Below are 23264 nucleotides of genomic sequence, written 5' to 3' on the forward strand. Positions count from 1 at the left end.
ACAGCTGTGCCCTGCCAGGAAGACGAGAAAGAGAGAAGGAAAGACAGGGTAATGTAGGTCACGGAGCACCTGCATGGTTTGAGGGCTTAAACTACACACACAGGCACACACACACCGCAAATACCTGGCCATCTACTGTATATGAAGACAGTGGGAAACACTACAGCAGCCTCTCAGACGCAGGTGTTAGGGGATGCATCATGCTTTCTCAGGGGAGGGCAGAGAGAGAGAGATAGAACAGACAGGATGACAGAGGGGTCATAGGTCATAATGAGGCAGACAGGGGAAGGGAAGAGAGACAGGAGACACCTGTCCCACAGTGCACAGTCATCACTTCCTTATTGCCGCTTAGTCCTCGAACACTTTCCTGGCCACTGCCGCCTCTACGCTAATGCCCCCATCAGGAAAGCTCCATCTGTTGTCGTGCAAATGCTCAGGAGAATGTAATTGTTAAGAGGATGTATGTTCAACCAAGGTCCCGGCCTGCTGGATCTGCTCCATTTCTTGTTTTGTTCATCTAGCCTCACCTGCCAACCCTGGGAAATGATTAAGAATTCAGCCATCCTGCTTGCAGACAAGACTGTGTGTAAATTACCAAACATCGGGACTTGTCAGGGACAGTATATTTTCACAGTATTATTTAGTGTGTTGTTTAAAAAGCTGCCTTCTGCACTCACCAAGAGAGTTTTGACTTTAATATTGTGGTCTGGATGTAGGGACTTTAAAGTTATTCATTTTGACTAGGGTTTTTGCACCCTTTATCCTGGACAGCTGCTTCTAAGGCAAACCTCACAACCTTTTATCGGAGTATCAAGCTCACTTAAGCACCAAACCTGCACCTAATACTGTCTTGAGTTATCAAGGAAGATGGAACAGGGGCTTGCCTAAGCTAGTCCATTAGCTGGTCAAAACAAAAAGAAAGCTGTTTGGTGAAATCAAAGACAAAATACTATTGTGCAAAGTGATATATTTAGGTAAGCTTTTGTGGCTTTGTTTTAATGAGCACACAATCAACAGGTTTTTGTTTTATTTTATCATGCTGTACCATGAGATACTTGGCCTATATTATTCTCTCATTAACATACACTCCTACATACCTGCATAATTGAACTCTGAGGGGGGAAGAAATGTCTGTAGTTGTGCAAATAAGATTGCATATAGCTAGAAATATATAGGAAAGTGGTGATTGATATTCATCTTTATTCTGCACCAATTCTACTATAGAATTGATTTTCTCAGTTGAGAATCTCTCCCTCTGTGACTATTCCAATCAAGGAGTTGACATTTCAAAAATACATTTAGCCACATAACCATGGCTGCAAGGGCTTGTCAGAGGAATTAGCGAGTTACCAAACAAGCAAATGCGTTTTTTCTACGTGGAGCTATTCTATTTTTTCCACCTGAACACTTTCAACTTGTCCCTCTAATATTGTGGAATATGTGAATGACATGCAGGCTTTGACAAAACTATTTGATGTTTCAGTTTACAAATACAGTAGCTAATTTGACAGCTAATTGTGCAATGCTGGCGCCTACAATTTGTATATTTCTGTCTTTTAATCAGTGAAGTATTGTTAGAGAATACTGTTTCATACTGCATTTATGCCATGTCACTTTTAATGCTTTATATATATATATATATATAAACTCAGCAAAAAAAGAAACGTCCTCTCACTGTCAACTGCGTTTATTTTCAGCAAACTTAACATGTGTAAATATTTGTATGAACATAACAAGATTCAACAACTGAGACATAAACTGAACAAGTTCCACAGACATGTGACTAAGTTTTGATAAACTTGGGAATGAATTTTTCCGTAGATGATAGCAAGCTGTTCAGGCCCCGAGGCAGCAAAGCAGCCCCAAACCATGATGCTCCCTCCACCATACTTTACAGTTGAGATGAGGTTTTGATGTTGGTGTGCTGTGCCTTTTTTCTCCACACAATGTTGTGTGTTCCTTCCAAACAACTAAACTGTAGTTTCATCTGCCCACAGAATATTTTGCCAGTAGTGCTGTGGAACATCCAGGTGCACTTTTGCGAACTTCAGGCATGCAGCAGTTTTCTTTTGGACAGCAGTGGCTTCTTCCGTGGTGTCCTCCCATGAACACCATTCTTGTTTAGTGTTTTACGTATCGTAGATTCGTCAACAGAGATGTTAGCATGTTCCAGAGATTTCTATAAGTATTTAGCTGACACTAGGATTCTTATTAACCTCATTGAGCATTCTGAACCATGCTCTTGCAGTCATCTTTGTTGGACGGCCACTCCTAGGGAGAGTAGCAACAGTGCTGAACTTTCTACATTTATAGACAATTTGTCTTACAGTGGACTGATGAACATCAAGGCTTTTAGAGATACTTTTGTAACCCTTTCCAGCATTATACAAGTCAACAATTCTTAACCTTCTGAGATATCTTTTGATCGAGGCATGGTTCACATCAGGCAAAGCTTCTTGTGAATAGCAAACTCAAATTTGTGTTTTTTATAGGGCAAGGCAGCTCTAACCAACATCTCCAGCCTCGTCTCATTGATTGGACTCCAGGTTAGCTGACTTCTGACTCCAATTAGCTTTTGGAGAAGTCATTAGCCTAGGGGTTCACATTCTTTTTCCAACCTAGTGTGAATGTTTAAATTATGTATTCAATATAGACAAGAAAAATACAATAATTTGTGTGTTATTAAGTTTAAGCACACTATGTGTTTCTATTGTTGTGACTTAGATGAAGATCAGATCAAATTTGATGAGCAATTTATGCAGAAATCCAGGTAATTCCAAAGGGTTCATAGTTTTTCTTGCCACTGTATATACATATATAAATGTAGAACTTTTTATCTCAGGGCCTAACTTGTGTTGTCTTTGTTTAACTAGAACTGTATGAAATGGATCACATCTCGAGAGACAAAACCCAAAATATTGCTATTAAAGATTCATAGCAATTAACATTAGCAATGGGGGAACATTAAAGCTTTAAAGGCCTACACTAAAGAGTTACTTATAGTCCTTCCTTTCCAAACTCCCACTCCTGAACTTTACATTTCATTAAATGTTTAATCTTATATTAAGTTAAGCGGGTGAATATTCGCCTTTTTCAGCCCGTGGGACAATGTATAGCCTGTTGTTTAAACTGACGACATAAGGTAAACAAGCTGTGGTCTAGTAATGATCTCAGAGACCTTAGGGTAAGCAGCTTACCCAGTCTGCTTTAGAGGGCGACCCCAAACAGCTCCCACACCCATGCGTGCTTTGGATAGTTAGCAGGGAACTGGTATGAGACTGACATTGACTTAGCAGGACCAGGGTGAGGGGGACAGGAAATACACCTACTAATGCCTGGGTGTGAGGAGAGTTTCCTGGGGAAAGGTCTACCAAAGGATCTGTAACCTTATGCTTTCAGACAGACTTGTCTCTTCAGGTCGCAGACTCGCCTTATTGTGTGAAAGAACTGTGTGGTGTCTTGCTAATTCATTGTGTCAGCAGAGGCCCGGTGAACTCAGCCGGTAAAAGGCTCTAAATGTGCTCCTGTCTTTTTAATGGACAGGGGCACTTAGGCCTCTTTCTTTAGACAGGGATGGGGAGCTGGGACGCAATGGGACGCCAAGCCGGGTTACTGGATCAGCAAGGTTCCTGGAGGTAACCACTTAATGAAAACGCCCACAGAGTTGGAGTTGGTTATTGGTTTCAGTCAGGTGAAGTAGCCACTGGCCTCAGTCAAAGTGCATCACCAGGAGAAACAATCTAATAGAGTGGAACAGTAAAGTTAGGGGTTGGCAGTGGGGAGTGGCACACAATGCAGGAAATAATAAGGGATAGTTCACACAGATTATACATTGGTTTCCTTACCCTGTAAGCAGTCTATGGACAAGGTATGACAGAAATCAATTATTTGGTTTAGTTTCTCTAGCACTGTTTTGTGGCACAAGTCCCATTCAAGTCATGGTACCGATATTAGCATATTTGGTGCATCATGTCCAAATCATCCGAAAGCATCTAAAATTGATAGTAAAGCGCCACAAAGTCACTTACAAATGATTTGAATACGATGTGTGAAAAATGCTAATATCGGTACCATGTCCTGAATGGAATTTGGAAACAGTGCCAGAGAAACTAAACCAAAGCATGGATTGCTGGCATACCTTGTCCATAGAGTGCTTACTAGGGCCAGAACGAGTATCGCGATAAGGAAATAAAACACGAAGCAGATTGAACTTTTTTTGAAAAACAGCCCTAATGTTGAAAACAAACATTATGTTGTCATCCAGTCACATGTATTTATTTTCCAAGCTATAGCACACAATATTATTCATATAGGAGGTTTTTAACAGACCAAAGAGTAAGGTCTGCTTCATGTTTGCATTTTTTTCCATGGAAAAAATATAGCGATACTGGTATCGTCCCGGCCCTACAGGTTAAGGAAACCAATATGTCCATTTGTAATTTGAGTGAACTATCCCTAGTAGGACAGTCATTGACACTGACATGCAGTTCACTCGAGCTAACTGACCAAGCCTCTGTGACCTTGACCAGCAGCTACTTGAGCCTAAGCATCATCTGAGTCTCAGGGAGACTATTCATGGTTGTGTGACTGGGTTGGTATGCATGTGTGGAGGAATGGCCTGTCGGGATGATTCAGCAGTGCCCACTCCCATGGCCCATTACTGCCACATGGGCACTCGCGTCAGGCCCAGAGAGGGAGAGAGAGAGAGATGGGCCGGGCAGGCTGCTGGGCTGCCACTGGCATGGGAGAGCTCGCGCCGAGAAGGGCATGCGCCTCCCTGCACAATTACTCACAGTGCGTAGAAACTGTGCCACCCCCTTAAATCCACGTTGGTTCGCCCCGCCATACTAAAAATGGAAGGTAACAGATCCAGGCCATGGTACACTGGGAAGAATGAAGAATGCGTCTGGGTGGGGTGGTAGACTGGGCGAGGGGATTGATGTTAATTTAGTTGCTGGAATTTTGGATGAGCTAACTGGTTAGAAACAACCTTAATGGGGGCGTAACAGCGAGCTCACCAACCATAGCCCGGCAAACAGGCACAGCTCGCACGTAGTTTGTGAGATCATCAGTGTGATGGCAAAGTTTGTGTGACTGTGAGACTTATGTTTCTTCCTCCTCCTTCCTGTTTTGCAGGTTACTTCAACGTGTTGGCAGTGATTCTGAAAACAACGAATGATGCGCCATGGGCCAACGAGTTTGAATGTAAGAGCCAATAGAGATGTCGTAATGAATACACCGATGTGCTTGACTTTGACTTGACACTAAAGAACCAGAACCACCAAACAACATCAATCCTTTGGTTCTTCATTTTGAAAGCCTTGCATCTAATTTCCTCTCTTCTCGTCTGGTAGCTATCGAATTGTCCTGTTTGATAGAGTCCATCTCCACAAACGACCCCAGAATCGAATGGAAGAAAATTAAGGATGGGGAGCCCAGTTATGTCTACTTTGAGAAGAAGATCTCAGGTAACAGACTCAACTGAGTGCTTTGTCAATGTCATCTTCACTAATATCAATATTAGTGACACAAAAGGGACAAAAAAAATATCTGATCATCTTACAGAAACAAATAATTCCTGCTTTACAAACAGCAGTTCTGACTAATAAGGGAATGACATTCTGTTCTATACTCATCAATTATGTCTGTATTAAATCAGCGGGAACTTAGTGTGTTTTTTTTCTCCTGCAGGAGATTTGGAGGGCAGAGCAAGGATCAGAGAGCCTGCAACATTAGTGATAACCAATGCCACAAGATCAGACTCAGCCAGTTATCGTTGCGAAGTCACCGCCCCAATTGACCAGAAAACCTTTGATGAGATTTTGATCAACCTTGTCATAAGAGGTAGGTATATCAGCCGCTTCAACTCACATCTACTCAACACACCACTAGCTTTTTGCACCATAATCACAGTATTAGTTGTATTACTAAAGTAAACTGTGGTATAATATTGAAGCCAGAACAAATTTAAGACTTTACAGCAACACAAAGATACATCACCCTGTGGCTATGACTGAAATGGCATGTTTGGGGAAGGAAGAATTGCCACTACCTAGCTGAAATTGCATGTTTGCCAAGTCATTTGCGATGCAGTTCTTTAATGCATCTCATAATTTCACTGCCAAAATATTTGCTTAGTCTTAAACCTTGTTGCTTTTGGAAGTTATGCTTCATAACATACAAAACACAATGAACATACTCATTGTCCCTACAAACAGCCTCAGAGGTTACTACTTTCAATGCTGTAAGCTGAAACTTTTTTGTAGGTCAGGCCAACTCTTTGGCACACGTATGAGGATGCGTTGTGACTGGCCTGTCCCTGCCGCAAAGGCGTGTTCTGGGCTATATAGGGAAACCTCTGAAACTGCATCCCCGCTAAATAGCATCGCTAAAGATGGAAAGTGCCGTGTGTTTAGTTGACAGGGTTTGGCACGGGGCAAAAGTCGCGTACCCATTCTCAGAGGTCATTCATTGGCCTAGTAACTATAACCGAATGTGTATCATGGGTTGTGCTGATTTGACACGTTCAGATGCTGAATGTTGCCATTGCTGAATATGTGTTTGTGTCCACAGTGAAGCCAGTGGTGCCGAAATGTGCTGTCCCCAAATCGGTGCCTGTGGGGAAGGCGGCAGAGCTCCGCTGCGTGGAGGATGAAGGTTTCCCCAAGTCTCAATACCAGTGGTTCCGCAACAAGGAGGAGATCCCCGATGACCCCAAGACCAGCCCCAAGTTCTTCAACTCCTCCTACATGCTCAACGCCGAAACTGGAACCCTGGTAAGTGTGTGTTTTTGTGTGAGGACTGGGGACTCTAGGACAGGGCGAGGCTGTGGGGGTAGGTGTGGATATTTTGGGGAAACAGTTGATGGTGCACAGGGGATTGAGGCATGAGGGGAATTTGCAGTCCTCGTTGGCACATTCCTGAACTCCCTCTCCCCTGCTCAGCCAGACACAGTCAATGGCTCGCCCCCAGGCTCTCCACTCAACCTTCACACTAGCCTCTAAAGGTTGGCCTGGCTGTCACTGACATACTTCCAGGGAGTCACACCCTATTACATGCTACACCGGCCCCTTTTACTTGAAGACCACCAGTTTACGCTGCCAAATCAGCGTTTCGTATCCAACTAACCAAAAGCCAACTAACTATCAACAGGACTACAATTAGAGGACAAGACATCATTAGCCTGGGTTCAAATGTGATGGGAGACAGCATACGAAAACTGAAGGGATATCTGTTGAACATCAAAGCTCATCACAACTCATTTTGGTGACAGTTCCACCTTATCCCAATTGGACCTCGTTATAAACTGGCACTTTACCACATGCAATAAAATATATTGGCACACTTACATTTACTATTTCTTTGAAAATAAGTTGACGTTTTTACATGTGCATTTGTTTGATTTACAACTGCATAGGACCAAAACAACTAATAATTTAAACTAAAATGTTTCACTACAAAGTCCAAAAATAGCATGGACAACATTTTTCTAAATTTGAATTAATTTGGTTGGAGGCAATGATTTGCATTTACTGTGTAATTTCTCAACTGTGGTGAGTTTGCAGGTTCCTACAGGTTAAACATAGCCAGTCAACCAGTTTTTAAAAGAAAAAACTGAACATTCTGAACACTGCACTCCATTGTACCATTGTAAAGTGCCACGGGTGCCAATATATTTTACAGCATCTGTACATACACCAGAACAAAAGGACACCGGTTATACTGTTGTTGGGTTTTCCTCTTCAGAAATTCAGTGCTGTCAGAAAGGACGACTCAGGAGAGTACTTCTGCCGAGCAAAGAACGACGCGGGTCACTCAGAATGTGGACCGCAGACGATGGAAGTCTGTAAGTCTGTTTGACAGCTGACACAGTTGTATACAAGTTACACAACACACTAGGGTTGGGCGGTATCTAGATTTTCATACCGTTTCTGTACCATACGGGGGTATACAGTATTAATGAATTTGCACACACGGGGTGACATAAATAAAAACAAGCACAAAACAATTTAGTCAACAGGGATCTTGATCCAGGAGGGGATTGAATGTCGCTGCTGTAACCAAGAAGCTTGATCTTGACATCTAGCAAGTTAGCAAACCAAATGCATAGCTGGAGCCCTGAGCTGGATATAATTTATTTGACACATCTTAGATTTCATATAGTTATACTTAACTTAGTTATAAGCAATGGGTTAAAAACAGTATTGAAAATCACACTGTCGGTATTTCTAAATACCCCAGTATACAGTATATCGCCCAAACCTACATGTTGAAGCATGTTATTCCAGTTGAAGATACCTCAACATAAATTCTTCATTCTTCCTGTTGTTTCTCCCCAGATAACATCAATATTGCCGGGATCATCCTGGGAGTGCTGGTGGTGGTGGTGGTGCTATTGTGTATAACAGTGGGCATCTGTTGTGCGTACAAGCGAGGCTACTTCGTCAGCCAGAAACAGACAGGAAACAAGTGAGTGAGACTTCCTCTTGAGCGGCGCGGGTCATGGCTCATTGAGGTTTAACATTTGCCGATTTAGACCTTATAAACAGCCTTGACTTCACAACTTGACCTGGTCAACTCACAGCATATGGTTTTATAACATGCATGGAACAATTCTTACTAGAAATGTGTTGTTTTTGTAACAACAAATGTCTTCTGATCGTGTCTGACAGTTACAAAGCCCCAGCGAAAGGAGACGGAGTGGACTACGTCAGGACAGAGGACGAGGTGCGTAAAGAAAAAAATGAAATATTTTAAACAAGGCAGTCCAACTTTTTCTTACTTGCTCTTCCCTTTTTATTCTAGGGCGACTTCCGACACAAATCTTCATTTGTCATCTGAAGACGAAGGGCATGGAAGGGAAAGGTGTGATACTTTGGACTGAACTCACTAAGTGTGTGAGATGACCAGTGAGATGCCACAGTATGTGCCTTGAGCTCTCTGCACGTCTGAAACAATTCAAGTTTGCCAAAGGTGACAAGTTTTCACAAATCTATATAGAACTATTAACCATCGTTACAGACACATAAGTATTGAAACCCGCTTGTTGACCTTTTTATCACCAAACAACTTATTTTTGCTAAATTATGGAGATTTTTACGTTAAAGTTATAGCATGTTTCAATAAGGTTAACACTATCTGCTGGGGAAAAGCATTTATGTAAGATGTTCTGCCAGGAGGGGGAAAACATCCAAGTTCTGAAGAAAATCTAACATGACATATTTCTACTTTAAACATGTGCTTCAACCTTTGTCATTTATATAACTTTTTTTTCTATTAGCAAAATTTGTCAGACTATTTTTGATGGAATATATTTTGAAATGCCTATAGATAAAGGTTTACTTTTTTAAATATTTGTAAAATACTAGCATACTTTTTTATTTGGTTGTGGGAAAAATAAGTTTCAACCACTCAGAATTCAGCTGTAAAATTTCACCTTTCCTACCCTCCTCCTCCCACCCACCAAATCACTAAATGACTTGTTTTACCATAAAGGTTTGGTTCTAGAACAGTCTTACATATTTTATTTACTGTTTCATGTTAATATTGAAAGTGAAATGTTTGTAGATAGTGTCTTGGACAGTAAAAGGCTTCAATGAGTACCAGCCAAAAGCTGGGAAATACTGTATACAATCAGTGCTGCATATCCTTGATTTTAAGTGTCCTTCTATGCTTGAGTTTATCTTGTATATATTGTCCAGTTTTTGTTGTTGTTGCTGTATGTCAGGAATACATTGAGTATTTGTAATACAGGGTTTATGTTGGCTAAAAATTGTATATAGATAACTGTTTGTGTGTGTCCCCAAGGAGGCAATATGAAACTCTTCCCATGGTTTGAAAATTACATGGTCATGGTAGAGACGATCTGCCTAATGTTTGCACATAGGACATTTTACACTGAACAATCTTCTCTACACCAGGCAAAAAAACAAACAGGTAATTTACTTGAATTTGAAATTCTAAGACGTTGTATTTGACATTTTCCCAAATGAATTAATATCCAAGAGTTACAAAACATTACGAGAGTAATTGCTAGGTGAAACCAAGTAATGCAGATGCAAAACATTTTTTACAAAACAGGTACTTAAGGTTTTCATTTGTACTTTGATAAAGCTCATTCCTCTTAAGTGCCTTCTGCCATTACAACAGTAGATCAGCTTTATGCCATCTAACACATTAACATTTTATTTTAAAAAGGTATTTATTTCTCAATCACAATACTGCAAAATGCACAAAAACCTGAATTGCATGTTTAATACTCTACGAACGGCGTTTGAGAGGAATGATGACATTAACAAGAATGGAACATTTTCCCACCCAAATCATTTTTACATATCTGCTGTTCTGTAAATAGATTATTTTCTTTTAGCATTGTTTTAAAGGATTACACTTTTTCCCCCATTGGAGTAGAAATAGAGATGTATTATGCAATAGTGCCTAAATAGTGGGAATTCATTTTGGTAAAGACAAATAAGAAAATATACAAAGTTTGTTAGCGGATTAAATAGATGGAGAAACACTAAAGCATGCCGCCTACATTTACCATAAAGGCCAGAAAACACTGGCAACTTCCAAGGCATTGAAAATAAGATATTTTTATAATTAAACAGCCCTCTTCAAAACCGGCAATATGTAGTTTTAAATACACAGTGAAAGACATTACAATACATGTTCTATGGTTGGGGCTAGCTAAGCCAAATACTGACTGCCAATCACGCTTTTCCTCCAATCCAAGGTTGATGAGGTTCCAGCTATCCAGTATTGATAATCTGCCTCCAATTTCTCCAATACTTGAGGTTGGAGTTGAAATCCTGTGAAGGTTCAAGCGTTCACACGTTTATTTGATTGAGAACATGATTTTTCTGAACCAAACTAATGTAACGCCCATCTCGGGCCTGGTACAAATCCTCTGAGAATTCTTGAACCGTATGTTAATGATTAATAAAACTCACTTCTAATATTCTGACATGGGTGCTGGATTTTCATTTACAAAAATAAAGAAAATATCAATACAATTTTACATGGGACATCAAGTGTGTTCAGTTTAGACAGAAGAGAACATGAAGAAATAGCTACTGATGTATTTGTCTTGTTCTTTTTTGATTGAGTGGGGACTGCACGTTCCATTGCCTTGGCACTGGAGTTCTGAAAACAAGAAATGAATTAGGTGAAACATTCCGACCATTATATGGTTTAAAGCTTACTTTGATCAAAAAAATAAGTACTTACTGCTGATCAGGTGAGATCAATTGAAGGACACGTCCTTCTTCTCCAGTCTTTGACCCTATGAAGAAGAAAAAAACTAGTCAGACCAAACACATCATCAGTGTCATCTTGTGGTGAAATGGCATCTGTCTAAAAGGTCAAAATGTTGCATACCTGTTCTCCGGTCACTGAAGATGGCGCTAACTCCTTCCCCGAATGTAACTTCGTTTATGTTACCTGAGTAACATGTAATAGGGATATTATGTTGGGCAATTAGATTTTTGATATTTATTGTAAAGCATAAGGTTAGTAGTTTGGTTAAAGGGCAATTCCGCCACTTTTCAACCTCATCTTCAGCACCAAACCAGTGTCTACATACTTTTGTATTTGTAGTGTATGTGGATTTGGCTATTTCAGCCACACCCGTTGCTGACAGGTGTATAAAATAGAGCACACAGTCTGCAATCTACATAGAGAAACATTGGCAGTGGAATGGCCTTACTGAAGAGCTCAATTGCCTCGGTTGCAACGCTCACTAGAGAGTTCCAATCTGCCCCTGAAAGCAACTTCATGAAATGGGTTTCTATGGCCGAGCAGCCGCACATAAGCCTAATATCACCATGCGCAATGCCAAGCATCGGCTGAAGTGGTGTAAAGCTAGCTGCCATTGGACTCTAGAGCAGTGGAAATGCGTTCTCTGAAGTGAAGAATCACACTTCACTATCTGGCATACTTTGGTCATATAGTGTGTGAAAACAGTACATTACAATGATCTGTGGTAAAAAATAAATTTAAAAAAGTTACGGTGGTAAGAAAATTATCCTGTGACACAGGATAGGATTAAAAGTTAAAAGAAACAATGATTTTCAAAACCTGCAACGGGTTTCTAGCCCAAAGGAGGGTATTTTATTTTCCCCCACATCACTGCCAATCTAATAGTGTATCAAAAATCACATTTTTACATAAGTTGACACTGGTATTTCATTGGATACAATGAAAATGAGTTTGAAAAGTGGTGTAGTTCCCTTTTAAGGTTAGGGTTAAGTGTAGGGTTTGGCATAAGGTTAGCAGTATGGTTAAGGTTAGTTTTAAAAACAGATTTTAAGAAGATGGTAGAACATCCAGCTTTGCCAGTTAGTGCCAATTGATGAATGACTTCAGTGAGTGGGGTTTATCATGGGGCTGCCAGCCATCGACTTGTGGCCCAAAAGAAGCTCTTTTTGCACTACATGAAGAAGCTTTCATTGAGTCAGTGAATTGTTGACAGTACCTGAAAACACTACCCACAGTGATATTCAGAAGGCTCCTTCCCCAACCACAAGGTTTCTTAAGACCCCAAGTACAAAGCTCTCCAATGAGGGAACTCTAGCAGCATCAGCATTATTGGGCACAATGGATGGTAACCACTGCATGATCAATGCATATAGAGATTGAATGTCTAGAGCAGTGTGATCCATGCAGTTCCACATGATACTCCTCATTCAATGTTAGCTGCTCTTGGGACATGCACACAGACTATACACTTGGCATGCGGGAGGGTGTCTGACTCCTGAAGGAGGAGGATTCAGATCCGGGTTTGTCCAACTTACCCTGCGGGGTGCTTATAGCTCGATCGCAGACGCCTCCTTTCGGCTTCACTGTAATAGTGGAACACAAGAAAAAGGAAAGAAATCTATCAAAAATGGAATCACATCAAGTCAGAGTTGGCTATTTCCATCTAGAACCGTCTAGTCAGCGGTGTGGTCATGAAAGGCGGCCATACCTGATCCATCCAGAGGTGTGAAGTTTCTGTCGCCGGTCACCATGACCCAGCTCCTGTGTGGCCCGCTCCTCTGCTTCGCTGGCTGACGCCTGGGGTTCGAGCACAACACCCAGTCAGAGATACAAGCTTAATTACGCTCTCCCATTCCACATAGCAGCCAGGTATGCCCATAGTGGTGGTTGTAATAGAATGTTGTAGGTGTAGCTGAAGTGACAATGGGAGTAATGCGTCTAGTGCCAGATCAAAAGGCGCAGTGCAGTCAAAAACATGATTTCCTGTGTTTTATATACATTTCCAGACTAGGAGTCTGGCGTAATACTGTGAAAATTATGATTTTGAAACCGCCTGAAGTTTGCCTGTTTTGGTGGGATGGAGTTTTGGCCTGCCTAGTGACATCATCAGGTAGTAAATTAGTTAATTAACAAATAAGAGAGTTCCAAACCTCTGCCAATAACAGCTAGTTCATGTTTCCCCTCCCCACTTAGACCCTTCCTAGCTAAACTCTTGCTTAAGAAATTGCTCTTTGCTAAAAATCTTTGTTTTTCAACCATTTTAATTGAAAACAATCACAGTAATGTACTTAAATTGTTACCCAGAAATGATATATATATAAAAAGGCTGCATTGGACTGAAGATAGGTCATTTAATAGCTCCATTTGAGATGGCTCAATCTGGGACTGGAATGTGTCTAGACATATCCACCCCACCTTGTAGTACAGAGGATTCAAGGTGACGTAAAATGGGTGTAATATTTTCACACCAAGTAGAAGTAGACTTAAGGCGGTAGGTAGGTACAGTGCATTCGGAAAGTATTCAGAACATCTCCTTTTCCACATTTTGTTACGTTACAGCCTTGTTCTAAAATGGATTAAATTGCCCCGCCCTCCCCCAGGAAATCTACACAACACACAAAAAAAGGTTGAGAAATTATTAGCAAATTTATTAAAATTAAACTGAAATTACAGTTACATAAGTACTCAGTACTTTGTTTAAGCACCTTTGGCAGCGATTACAGCCTTGAGCTTTCTTGGGTATGACGTTACAAGCTTGGCACACCTGTATTTGGGGAGTTCCTCCCATTCTTCTCCGTACATCCTCTCACGCGCTGTCAGGTTGGATAGGGAGCGTCGCTGCACAGCTATTTCAAAGTCTCTCTAGAGATGTTCGATTGGGTTCAAATCCGGGGTCTGGCTGGGCCAATGAAGGACATTCAGACTTGTTCCGAAGACACTCCTCCATTCCTGACTGTGTGATTAGGGTCATTATCTTGTTGGAAGGTGAACCTTCGCCCAAGTCTGAGGTCCTGAGAGCTCTGGAACAGGTTTCCATCAAGGATTTCTGTACTTTGCTCCACTCATCTTTTCCTTGATCCTGACTAGTCTCCCAGTCCCAGACACTGAAAAACATACCCACAGCATGATGCTGCCACCATGCTTTACCATGGGGATGGTGCCAGGTTTTCTCCAGGCGTGATGCTTGGCATTCAGGCCAGAGTGTTCAATCTTGGTTTCATCAGACCAGAAAATCTTGTTTCTCATGGTCTGAGGTGCCTTTTGGCAAACTCCAACTGGGCTGTCATGTGTCTTACTGAAGAGTGGCTTTCGTCTGGCCACTACCATAAAGGCCTGATTGGGGGAGTGCTTCAGAGATGGGAGAATCTTCCAGAAAAACAACCATCTCCACAAAGGAACTCTGAAGCTCTGTCAAAGAGACCAACAGGTTCCTGGTCACCTTCTTGACCAAGGCCCTTATCCCTTGATTGCTCAGTTCGGCCGGGCGGCCAGCTCTGGGAAGCGTCTTGGTGGTTCCAAACTTTTGGTGGTTCCAGACCACTTTTCGCTACCATTCCCCAGATCTGTGCCTCGCCACAATCCTGTCTTGGAGCTCTACGGACAATTCCTTCGACCTCATGGCTTGGTTTTGCGCTGACATGCACTGTCAACTGTTGAACCTTATAGACAGGTGTGCGCCTTTCCAAATCATGTCCAATCTATTGAATTTACTCCAATCAAGTTGTAGAAACATCAAGGATGATCAATGGAAACAGAATGCACCTGAGCTCAATTTTGAGTCTCATAGCAAAGGGTCTGAATACTTACGTAAATAAATTCTTAAAACCTGTTCTTGTTTTGTCATTATGGGGTATTATGTAGATTGATGAGGGAAAAATGGAATTTAATACAATGTAGAATAAGGCTACCGTTGCAAAACATGGAACAAGTCAAGGTCTGAATAGTTTCCAAATACACAGTACAGGTAGGTAGCAGGGTTTCCGTTAGCCGGTAACTGCTGGCTTTTGGCCAACAAAATAAATCATGCACCTCGACTGTTGCGTGCTGCCTTACGTGCCTGCCCCTACTGGTGAGGAGAGAGCGTGCGAGAGAGGCGCTTTGGGCTACTGTTGATTGCAAAGATAGAGGCCTTTTTAATTTAAGTAAAATGAAAGTTAGAGTATGCCAGGGTTTGCGTTAGGCAGTAACAGCAGTCTTTCACAGATGGAGCCTTTGAGTGTAAAATCTGTCTGACAGTGCAAGAGTTGCTGTTGCAGCAGCATCTTGTGGTGCTTTCAAGACAACTGTGAACTCTGAAAAATCGAGGTCAAATAATGACTTCAGTGATCTTCAGGTCGGAGATTTAGAAAGAGGCCCGAGTTGGATGTTTTTTGCTTGTTTTTCCCCGCCAGTTGTCTTGAACGCACTGAAGTTGGAAGTCAGTTCCCAACTGAGTTCCCAGTTGTTTTGAACACGGCATCAAAAGGCAACGGAAGGCAGGCTTTATCAGCGCGCCACACACCACTTTGCAATGAGCCGAAGTCAGTATGCATTTTGAAAACATATACTTAATTGTTTGAAACCTGAACATTTTAGTACACATGACGCATGTCTTACCTTGCTTCAAGGTAGCCCATTAGATCACCTCCCTTTCTAAATTTTTAACAGATCATTTCATTGGTCACATGAAACCACTAGCATGTGCAGTGCCCTTTTGCATTATGGAATGAACATTCAGGCGTAGCCTGCTGTGCTTATAATCTGAAGAAATAGTTAATCAACTAAACGTTTTGAGCTGTTGCATTAGACTCATGTAGCCTAGGCCTACTCATTGTATGAATTTGGGATCCATCGTCTCACAACTGTCCCAGAGTCTGTTTGGAATAGGCCATGTCTTTCTCATAAACTTAAACTTTTAAACTATAGTAGATTGACATAGGCTAGTGATTTTGCTGTTTGTTACTGGTCTTGTTGGCTGAGGAAAAGTAAATGTGGACAGTTATAACATGTTCAAAGCACACAACAGAATACGGAAAGGACCGCACATCGTTGCATCCACAACTTGCATGTTCTAGTAATATCAATGACCATATTCTAAATGTGATTTGCACCGTGCGTGGACGCCCTAATCAGGTTACGCACCCAATGCATATGGATCAGGTACATTTATCAAATGTCCGGTAATTGAAAATGTTGCTGGTCAAAATGTCCAGCTCCACATTTCTGAAACCCTGTAGTATTTCCTGTAGAAACCCTGTAGTATGCCTATAGTAAAAGAGAGATGTCATTCATATGGCAAAATATTTAGCTAGTCTATTCTCAGCGCGCCTCTCAAGGGTGCTGTTGGAGAGACGAATCTCTGCAGCACTCCCAACATTCCATCAAAAACATAATCAAATGCACCTCCCGAGTGGCGCAGCGGTCTAAGGCACTGCATCGCAGTGTTGCGTCATCACTACTGCCTGGGGTTCAATCCTCGATAAATAACCATTTTCCTAACAGAAATCCTAGTAGGTAGGTATGAAAACATTGTGCTTATATGCAGCTAAGAGCTGTACCTGTCTGACTGGGCAAGTCTTTGGGTGAGCAGGTGGCTGGGGCCGACGGGCTGGGGCGTGGCAAAGCCCGTTTGGAGGAGCCTGTGGGCAGAAGTAGGGGCAGGGGAGCCCAGGATCTGAGAGACAGGGAGGGGGACAATTAAGAGAGTATGTATGGGATGTAGCCTGTAGACATTTAGACAATTGACATTGAGTCAGACATTTCTTCATATTCTCCATTTTACAGCCAGATATAACTTTTAAAATTAATTTCCACTTAAATAGAATTTTCACCTACTGACATCAATGCAAGTGAGATAGGAAGTTAGGCATCAAGGGGCAATTACTTCATTGCCAGCAGGGCTCCTGATGGATTGCTATTCAGGCTGTTCGCAGCAAAGAGTAATGGCTGTAAGAAAGTACACCTATCTAAAAAAGACAAGACCTCCCTCCATTACTAGGCCTAGTGCTCACCGGCGTGCCCCCAGAGGCAGCATCCCCTCCCAGGGAGCAGTGGGCCATCTGGGCTTCCATCTCCTTCTCATACATCTTCAGGTTGTACTCCATTTCTACCGCCAGCTGCTCGTCCGCTGCAAAGAACTCCTTCACCTCACTGCGGTAGTCCTGCATGGTCAGCTAGACAGCAGGGAGAAGTGTTATATCCCCTTAGGAGTTGGCCTTAGGAACAGATCTAGGATCAGACTAGCTTGAGACCCAAGGGCCATACAGCCATTGGGTTTCATTCGAACCATTGACTACAGCGCAGCCAATGTGCCAACAGCCCCGACACCCTGTCTAACCCTTAATAATCAGTGTGCAATATGCTTTTGGAAACTTCAGAAACTTCATATCCACACCCAAAATAAATTTTACAAATACAGAAGATCCACTTACTGTGGGCTTCTTTAACACAGTTTTCCACGAGGTGTTTTGCATTGCACATAAGGATGCACATTTTAGTACATTTGGCTGAGGACTAACAGACCCTCATTAACCGGTCAACAAAATTGTTTCCAAACAGTAAAATGACGTGACCAACAGGAAATACTATGCATGCATACATACACAGGTGGGATGTTTTTCATCAAGATGCAACAATAGAAAGCCTATCATCTTAAAGTCGAAAAGCTATTATTGAACATGCAACTGCAATTAGCGGAAAAACACTGGTCTAAACAGCGCACTTAATGCGAGCGGTTCCATATGTGACAGATGAAAAACAGTTATATTAGCAACCGATCCTAGTTGTTTCTAACTACGATTGTGCCTTTAGCTTCTGGACAATGAAAGAAACTGGTTATGAAAGCCAATGTCTGTCTTCTCTAGTTTACAACAGCCCTGTGACCGGCCTCTGCTTCACCATGGCTTTATGGTAGGCAGGAGCAAATTGTTAGGTTCTGCACCAGTGTCACTCTCTGAAGTTGAAGAGCTACAGATGGTACTCTCCTCGGTGGCCTGTGTTTGCATGCTTGCTAACTGCTAGCACAGGCAGACTCCTGTGTCAGCTCCTTTCAATGTTTGCTGCAAACTTTTGGGGTAAGCGTCGCATTTAGAGGCAATAGTGGTTGGGCATGTTTTTCCTATACTGATTGTTTGAAGTAAAGTAAAATGTTCAGGTTTCAAACAATGATACTGCCTCAAATCCACATTGCAAAGTGATAGGTGACGCACTGATAGCATGCCTACCATTGACTATCGCCTATGCACTCGAATGGGAGGCGTGCTTTAACTTCGAGTTGAAAGAAGAAAATTGTAGCTCTTTAAAATCATGGCCATCAAAACAGTTAACAATTCTAAATGCAATTCCATGTTATTTGTTGCGTAATGACTGGGCTTATAAAAGAACATGTCGCTCCAGTACCAGCATTGAGGAGCTGCTCTTGCTCTGTGACCAGCGGCAATAAGCTATTCCGCTCCTCAAACTAGGCTCTGTATGCGTGATAAATAAGATGCATGACGAGTACCCAAAATACACACACCGATTTAATTCCACTAAATTATGTTAATTAACCTATAGATGAATAAGCATGACCAGTCATGTGTCTTTTCAGTAGCTTACCGATTAACATCCCTAGTTGCACATTTACCTGAACTATGACATTTCCTGAGCTAATGGAAACTCCATCGAGAACACAAAACATTGTCTCAAAGTGGTGTTTGACAACAAAAAAAAAACTCTGGAAATCTGTATTTGCAAAGTATTTTTAGATAATTATTAAGTTGAGTGTTCAAGGTTTCCAAAACGGTTTCAAAAAACAAAGAAAATGTTTCCAAATAAGAGTGTTTCAAACTTGACCAAATCACCTCAGCTAATCAAAAGGAACATTGAATGACTCCAATGTAGCATTGGAATCAGAAGAGCCCTACTCCACTGTATTCACGATCCTGGTGGATAGAAACATTGTTATGGGATACATTTTGAACTGCAAACCATGCTCAGTCCTAAGTTCTTGCTTTTAATGTATTTTCAACATTTTTCTAATTTCACTATCATACATTATGCTTGACAATGGATGACGATGTCATGATGATGGCCATGTTCCCTCTCTGTTTTACCTGGAGGTAGCCCATGAGGTCCTTCAGGACTGGCGAGCGCTTCTGTTCCAGCATGCTCTTCAGATTAATGATGATGGGAATCATGCTCTCGATGAACACTTTCTTCTGGACCTGTGGGTGGATGGATGAACAGAGGTTTGTTAGTTAGCCGTTGGCCCCCTCTAGTGGCTTGGAACACAACATTTGTTGGTTGAAGTAGTGCTGGACAAATACATGTTTATTGTAACTTTGGATATAAATGACTGCTAAATAGTAATATTATCATTACTACTACTTGTTTTAGAATAGAAAATTGTGTGTCCTATTAAGACGTGTTGCATGTAAAATAATTAAAGAAAGCTTAAATTGCAACCAAATCTGAGTCCTGGCCTCCCTTTTCATTATACTAAAATTGTTATAATTTATTATTACTACTACCGCCACCATTATTCAAAGCTCAACATACCTGTGAGACCACCTTCTTCTGAGCCACCTGCATGACGGCCTTGGCCATGGCCATCTGCTCGTCCTCCTGCGGCTCGTCACCACCAGCCCCCACCGCTCCACTCAGTGCTGACAGCTTGATCTCCTTGAGGCTGAGGATACCAAATGTCTCAGCCAGCACTACCGCCCCGTCACCATCCAGAGGCAGCTCCCCGTCCACGAAGCACGCTGAAGGGAAAGGGGTGGAGGCAGAGACACAGTGAAAGAGCAGGAGAGGCAAAGAAAGCATATGAGTGAGAGAGACAAAAGGTGCATACATTCGATAAGCGCTCACCAATACATATTTTAAGAGTACATGTAATTTCAATGTAGCCATTTTCTTGGAACGCTTACCGAGGATGTTCTGGCTGATCTTGATGGTGATGTTAAAGCGCTGGGCGTCTGTGAAGTGCACCAGCAGGAACCTATAGATCGTGAACCGCCTCTCTTTGTTCTGGGCTCCTTTAAGGGAGAACTTAGCCTTCTCACTGGGGGACAAACAGACATTTACTAGTGTTTCCCAACCTGTCATTGACTAGGGACTGGCAAACTACATAATTACTATCGAATAGAATGACACCCGTAAGTCCATTGTAACACATGGCACACATTTCGCACAATTGCTCAAATAGAATTGCCAGTTCAAAAGTCTAGCTAGTTCACAATTACACTACAACAGCAAAGAACAAATCCCATACTACTCATCCACTGATTAGAAATCATTTTTTACTGTGAAAATATCTTGTTGTGACCATCTCACCATCGGAGTGGCTGATCAGCAATATCTCAGAGTGCAAGTTCAGAATCACCAAATTAGAATAGTCCTCATCATCCTTGTTAACTCAGCAAAAAAATGTTCATTGTAAAGGGTTCAAACAGTTTCCCATGCCTGTTCAGTGAACCATAAACAATTTAATGAACATGCACCTGTGGAACGGTCGTTAAGACACTAACAGCTTACAGACAGTAGGCAAGGACACTAAAGTGGCCTTTCTACTGACTGAAAAACACCAAAAGAAAGATGCCCAGAATGTGTTCCAGGCATGAGGACTGCAGATGTGGCCAGGGCAATAAATTGCAATGTCCATACAGAGATGCCTAAGACAGCGCTACAGGGAGACAGGACGGACAGCTGATCGTCCTCGCAGTGGCAGACTACGTGTAACACTGGCACAGGATCGGTACATCCGAACATCACACCTGCGGGACAGGAAAAGGATGGCAACAACTGCCCGAGTTAGACCAGGAACGCACAATCCCTCCATCAGTGCTCAGATTCTCAGCCTACTGTGAACAGAGGATGGACTGAGGGCTTGTAGGCCTGTTGTAACGCAGGTCCTCACCAGACATCACTGGCAACAACATCTCCTATGGGCACAAACCCACCATCATTGGACCAGACAGGACTGGCAAAAAGTGCTCTTCACTGATGAGTCGTGGCTTTGTCTCACCAGGGGAGATGGTCAGATTCACGTTTATCGCCGATGGAATGAGCGTTACACCGAGGCCTGTTCTCTGGAACGGGATCAGTTTGGAGGTGGAGGGTCCATCATGGTCTGGGGCGGTATGTCACAGAATCATCGGACTGAGCTTGATGTCATTGCAGGCAATCTCAACGCTGTGCTTTACAGGGAAGACATCCTCCTCCCTCATGTGGTATCCTTCCTGCCAGCTCATCCTTACATGACCCTCCAGCATGACAATGCCACCAGCCATACTGCTCGTTCTATGCGTGATTTCCTGCAAGACAGGAATGTCAGTGTTCTGCCATGGCCAGCGAAGAGCACGGATTTCAATACCATTAACACGTCTGGGATCTGTTGGATCAGAGGGTGAGGGCTAGGGCCATTCCCCCCAGAAATGTCCGGGAACTTGCAGGTGCCTTGGTGGAAGAGTTGGGTAACATCTCACAGCAAGAACTGGCAAATCTGGTGCAGTCCATGAGGAGAAAATGCACTGCAGTACTTAAAGCAGCTGGTGGCCACACCAGATACTGACTGTTACTTTTGATTTTGACCAACATTGTTGAGGGACACATTATTCCATTTCTGTTAGTCACTTCTGTAGAACTTGTTCAGTTTATGTCTCAGTTGTTGAATCTTATGTTCCTAAAAATATTTACACGTTAAGTTTGCTGAAAATAAACTGTTAATTGAGAGGACGTTTCTTTTTTTGCTGAGTTCAGAAAGCAATTGGTAGCTAATATAAAACTACTTTTAGCCAAAAATAGGAGCATAATTGTACCTGGCCGCTTGAGGGAATTTGTTGTAGGTCTTGTGTTTCTCATAGGAGTTAAAGTGGAAGATGCACTCAATGAAGTGCTGTGAGAACATCACTGGGTTCTTCTTGAGCAGGAGGTGAACCAGGCAGTACTCACACAGACTGGAATGGAAATAACTGATTAATTTACTAGTTCCCTCAGTTATGTTCATTTTTTGCCTTTTGTATTGAGTGCATTGGAACTGGTGACAGTGTACATAATGATCACCACTTACCTAGCAATGGTAGGGTCAGAATCCACCAGCACTGCAATGAAACGGAAGAACAGCGAGCCCTTCCATTTGACAAACTCTTCCTACAATCAGCAACAGAAACAATTCTTCACCCTCTTCCTGACAGTGACAGGTTTATTGGAAAAAACATTTACATTGTGGCTTTAGCAAGCTGAATTCAGGAAAAACAAGTATATATAATTCCAGGATTACAGCGACAGAATAATACTTAAGAGGGCATAGTCGTTTAAGAAGATTTGATTTAAAATGTATCATCAAGCCATAGTAACACTTAATTTTCTGTCAGTTTATTGTCCTCTGGCCACAACCGGTACAGCAGAGGGCGCTGTCTATCGTTTCTGAGTCCTACCTGCAGCAGGTTAGTGAGCATGGTGAGGGTCTGCTTGCGGATGAGCGGCTCCTTATCGCGGAGACAGGCCGACACGTTGGGAACGTAGCGGTCAACCATGTTGGTATAGCGCACACACAGGTCACACATGACCACAACCACGTTGCTGCGCACCGCCAACTCACTGCACAGTTCCAGTTCGCGGGCGAACGCCGGCAGGTATTTGCGGGTCAGCTCCTCGTGCTGCAGGCACAGCTTACCTGGAGGGAGACGGGAGGGATGGAGAGTTCGCGATCCAGTAATTTTTGGAGCAGAGTGCTTATGGTATGCTACTCTTCCTGGGGTCCAGCAAAACTAAGGCAGTTATACAATTCTAAAAACATTGTGTGTGTGCACTCAGGCCCCAATTCCACTACCATATATCTATAGCACAATGGTGTAGGGGCTAGGGGTTATTTCTGGACAGTGTCTCAGCCAAAAATACATTCATTTCCAGGAAGGTGGTCTGAGGTGAGGTCATACCTAGAGTGATGACAGCATGAGCCCGGACGCTGCTGGGCATGGAGGAAGCCTTAAACTGAGACAGAGGCTGAGAGCAGGCCAATTCCTCTGACCCCTCTGTTAGAACAC

At 42.4% G+C, this 23264-nt stretch overlaps 2 protein-coding genes across 3 annotated transcripts in view; one reads left to right on the forward strand and one right to left on the reverse strand.

Moving 5' to 3' along the window:
• jam3b (junctional adhesion molecule 3b) overlaps positions 1 to 10963 on the forward strand; it is a 40575-nt gene extending 29612 nt beyond the window's left edge. Inside the window, exons 2-9 of the mRNA XM_024393783.2 lie at positions 5137 to 5205; positions 5355 to 5468; positions 5692 to 5844; positions 6574 to 6776; positions 7747 to 7846; positions 8340 to 8469; positions 8673 to 8727; positions 8806 to 10963. Of these exons, the coding sequence (XP_024249551.1) occupies positions 5137 to 5205; positions 5355 to 5468; positions 5692 to 5844; positions 6574 to 6776; positions 7747 to 7846; positions 8340 to 8469; positions 8673 to 8727; positions 8806 to 8841 (860 nt within the window). The 3' untranslated portion in view covers positions 8842 to 10963. The remainder of the gene's footprint in view (positions 1 to 5136; positions 5206 to 5354; positions 5469 to 5691; positions 5845 to 6573; positions 6777 to 7746; positions 7847 to 8339; positions 8470 to 8672; positions 8728 to 8805) is intronic.
• The window catches only part of ncapd3 (non-SMC condensin II complex, subunit D3), a 35780-nt gene continuing 22682 nt past the window's right edge, over positions 10167 to 23264 (reverse strand). For both annotated transcript variants that reach the window (XM_024393782.2, XM_042309782.1), the window contains exons 22-35: positions 23157 to 23252; positions 22656 to 22894; positions 22289 to 22368; positions 22038 to 22175; positions 20148 to 20281; positions 19777 to 19982; positions 19332 to 19442; positions 17250 to 17411; positions 16797 to 16912; positions 12968 to 13056; positions 12795 to 12842; positions 11380 to 11442; positions 11230 to 11284; positions 10167 to 11145 (exon numbers count right to left, since the gene is read on the reverse strand). In XM_024393782.2, the coding sequence (XP_024249550.2) occupies positions 11073 to 11145; positions 11230 to 11284; positions 11380 to 11442; positions 12795 to 12842; positions 12968 to 13056; positions 16797 to 16912; positions 17250 to 17411; positions 19332 to 19442; positions 19777 to 19982; positions 20148 to 20281; positions 22038 to 22175; positions 22289 to 22368; positions 22656 to 22894; positions 23157 to 23252 (1610 nt within the window). In that variant the 3' untranslated portion in view covers positions 10167 to 11072. The remainder of the gene's footprint in view (positions 11146 to 11229; positions 11285 to 11379; positions 11443 to 12794; positions 12843 to 12967; positions 13057 to 16796; positions 16913 to 17249; positions 17412 to 19331; positions 19443 to 19776; positions 19983 to 20147; positions 20282 to 22037; positions 22176 to 22288; positions 22369 to 22655; positions 22895 to 23156; positions 23253 to 23264) is intronic.

This window comes from Oncorhynchus tshawytscha, linkage group LG30 (genome assembly GCF_018296145.1).
Source record: "Oncorhynchus tshawytscha isolate Ot180627B linkage group LG30, Otsh_v2.0, whole genome shotgun sequence".
Lineage (NCBI taxonomy): Eukaryota > Metazoa > Chordata > Actinopteri > Salmoniformes > Salmonidae > Oncorhynchus > Oncorhynchus tshawytscha.